We start from the raw sequence: 2,564 nt of genomic DNA on the forward strand, positions 1-2,564 counted from the left end.
GTCGAAGCATTTTTATAAAAAGAGAGGGGATCACCAGGCCTTAGCTTAGATAAATGAGGTTCCTCCACATGGCAGTTCTAATCATGCCATCTACGGCTCTTGGATTCCAGATAAAAGTGCGTATTGACCTACGTCTAAAGGTGGCCTCAAGGATTATTATGGGATTGCTTGAGAACTAGACAGCTAAAAACTTTTCTGCGACAAAAATGCAAGCGGCCAGAATCGTAAATAGACCTTCTAGTCTTTTCTGTCCTACGATTTCCGTTGTGACCTACTTCAACATCGAAAGTAGACCCCTTGTGACGGAGATGTAATAGCTATGACAAACAAAACATTTTAGTGATTACCGGAGGTTTCGGGGTTTTATTCTTTATTCCAGAGAATCATCGAGAATAGTTGTAGGCCTGAGAGAGCTCAAAAAATTAGTTTATGGGTCCTAAAATCAACGTAACGATTTACATCCAACTACTGAAGACGGTTATCATGCTCTAAACCAAGAGTTGCTCAGGTGTAGTTCTACTTATCTCACCAAGACGCAGAAGTGGATAGCCGAAGGTTTTGGGGCGCCATCAGATGAGTCAACAATAGTAAGGACTTATTCCTATCCGCCATTAATGACCACCTATCTGATATTGAAGGCACTTGGAAACCAAATTTGATCATAATTCTAGGCGTCATGGAGAGCCATATAAGGGATCTACATCGTTTCACTTCCAGTCTTTCATCCACAAGTAGAGTGCAGGACACAAATCGGACAAACATTCATTCGTATGTACAAAGGATGCTCGAAAGCTGCAGTGCCGATGAGAGATTCAAATACTTCTAACCGATTTTATTCAACAGCTGCCTTCTCGTAGATTAAGGTCTCCACTGAGCTGTTGATGACTTGGAACGGCACAACACAGAAGCGTTTTCAGCTAGCCAGCAACTAACTAATCAGCAAAGTAACAAATAGGTCAAACCATCAACACTCAAATCACACTGTACCACACAACACATGACACGAGTCAAGTTTTACCAAGTGTCAAAGTACTTGCCAGGTGATCGATACGCACGCACACGCGCTCGACCAGAGTAACCAATAACGCGGCGGATAGATGGACGCATGGGTGTGGAGGGCACGGGGGGGTTACATTTGGGGCTACCGAGATTCAGCAGGGGTGATTCAAGTGCCATCCAACCCTCAGCTCAACCTCTCCAAAAGGGATCCTCAATCAATGCAACCCGTCTGAGAGTGGCAGGAATAATTGTGAATCTCATCCAGAATGCACCCCTCACCATTGGGATCAGGGGATATTCATCGTCTGATCAACGATTTGCTACAATCCGCTGGAAGAAGTGTGATAAGCAAAGCAGAAGAGGGATCAAGGAGACGATTAGCAAAGAAAGACGAATGCTTTTATCTCGTTCTTATTACGTCTTCAAGAGTGATTAGGTATGGGTAAACAAAGCTGTTCCAAAGGAACAAAAAGCCGGAAATTAATGACGGATTTCCACATCTAGGCGTCACAGAAGAAAGAATATGCTACAGACACTAAAAGATGAATAGTTGGGACCACGTTTCCTTTCGGCAGCTACTCCAATCTCGGGGTCTTCAAGAAAGCCGTTGCCAACTGAAGAGACACCAGACTTGAACCATTCCCAAAGATCCACTAGGGAGCAGTCAAGGGTAATCGCTCAAATTTCCAGCAGCTAGATGGAACCCAGATAGACGGCCGGACAGAAATGAAATAAAAGCAAGGCGACAGAGGAATGAATGTAGACCATTAGTCCTGGAAGGTAATTTTGTCAAATGGTCCTACCTTTGGGTAGTTGGTCCTACGAATAGGAAGGGGAGTTGCTCATGTCGCCCATCCTTTGTATATCAACAAGGCGGTTAACGATCGACTTTTGCTCTTTAAACAAACACTCGGCGCGCCAAAACACCGGACCTACCGTAATGCGGCCTATTTCGGTACCAACTCAAGTGCTACATGAGGCAGGAGTAAACACGAAAAGGGAATCAGACGTACTGCTTGGCGCATGAAGCAGCTGTAGGAGCACGGCAAGTGATTCAGCCGTGAGTAGGTCTGGGTCACGATCACGAGAGATAACGAAGAACAGCCCGGCTGCCGCGAGACCGAGGCTCTAAAAGGCAAAAAGAGGCACACCGTTAAGTAAACAATCACTAAGGGAAATCTCTGGATACAGATGAAAATCGGCATTCTGCGCTAGGTGCCGTATTTAGGAAAAAAATGAAAGTAGAAAACAGCCAGGTGATTAATCAAATACCCTGGATTCGCCTTTGAACGCTCAAAACAGGCACATAGATCAGGTAAAAACCGAGTCATACACAGGGAGCTGAAGAAAAAGACAAGGAATCCAAAAGGAAAGGGGTAAAGCTGAATAGCCAACAAAAACGGCAATAACCGAAGCAACACAACAAATACATCTAGTTAGAGGAAAATCGCTCGAATTCAACCAAGCTACGGAGTGGAACCTGTTGCCTGTTCATCAAGCAACAAATGACAAGTCTCTCAAGCGTTGAAGGTTCTGTGCAGAAAATATCCATTTCCTTGCGACTG

The 2,564-nt window shown here is 44.7% G+C and overlaps 1 protein-coding gene across 1 annotated transcript in view; it reads right to left on the reverse strand. All coding sequences in view use genetic code 11, as the record gives it.

The window, feature by feature from the left end:
• Window positions 1-832: 832 nt before the first annotated feature.
• The window catches only part of EGR_08866 (hypothetical protein), a gene marked incomplete at both ends in the record, with an annotated part of 8,736 nt that continues 7,004 nt past the window's right edge, over window positions 833-2,564 (reverse strand). Inside the window, 2 exons of the mRNA XM_024498115.1 lie at window positions 833-885; window positions 2,013-2,127. Of these exons, the coding sequence (XP_024347447.1) occupies window positions 833-885; window positions 2,013-2,127 (168 nt within the window). The remainder of the gene's footprint in view (window positions 886-2,012; window positions 2,128-2,564) is intronic.

The sequence above is a fragment of the Echinococcus granulosus genome, assembly GCF_000524195.1.
Source record: "Echinococcus granulosus chromosome Unknown EG_S00122, whole genome shotgun sequence".
Taxonomy (NCBI): domain Eukaryota; kingdom Metazoa; phylum Platyhelminthes; class Cestoda; order Cyclophyllidea; family Taeniidae; genus Echinococcus; species Echinococcus granulosus.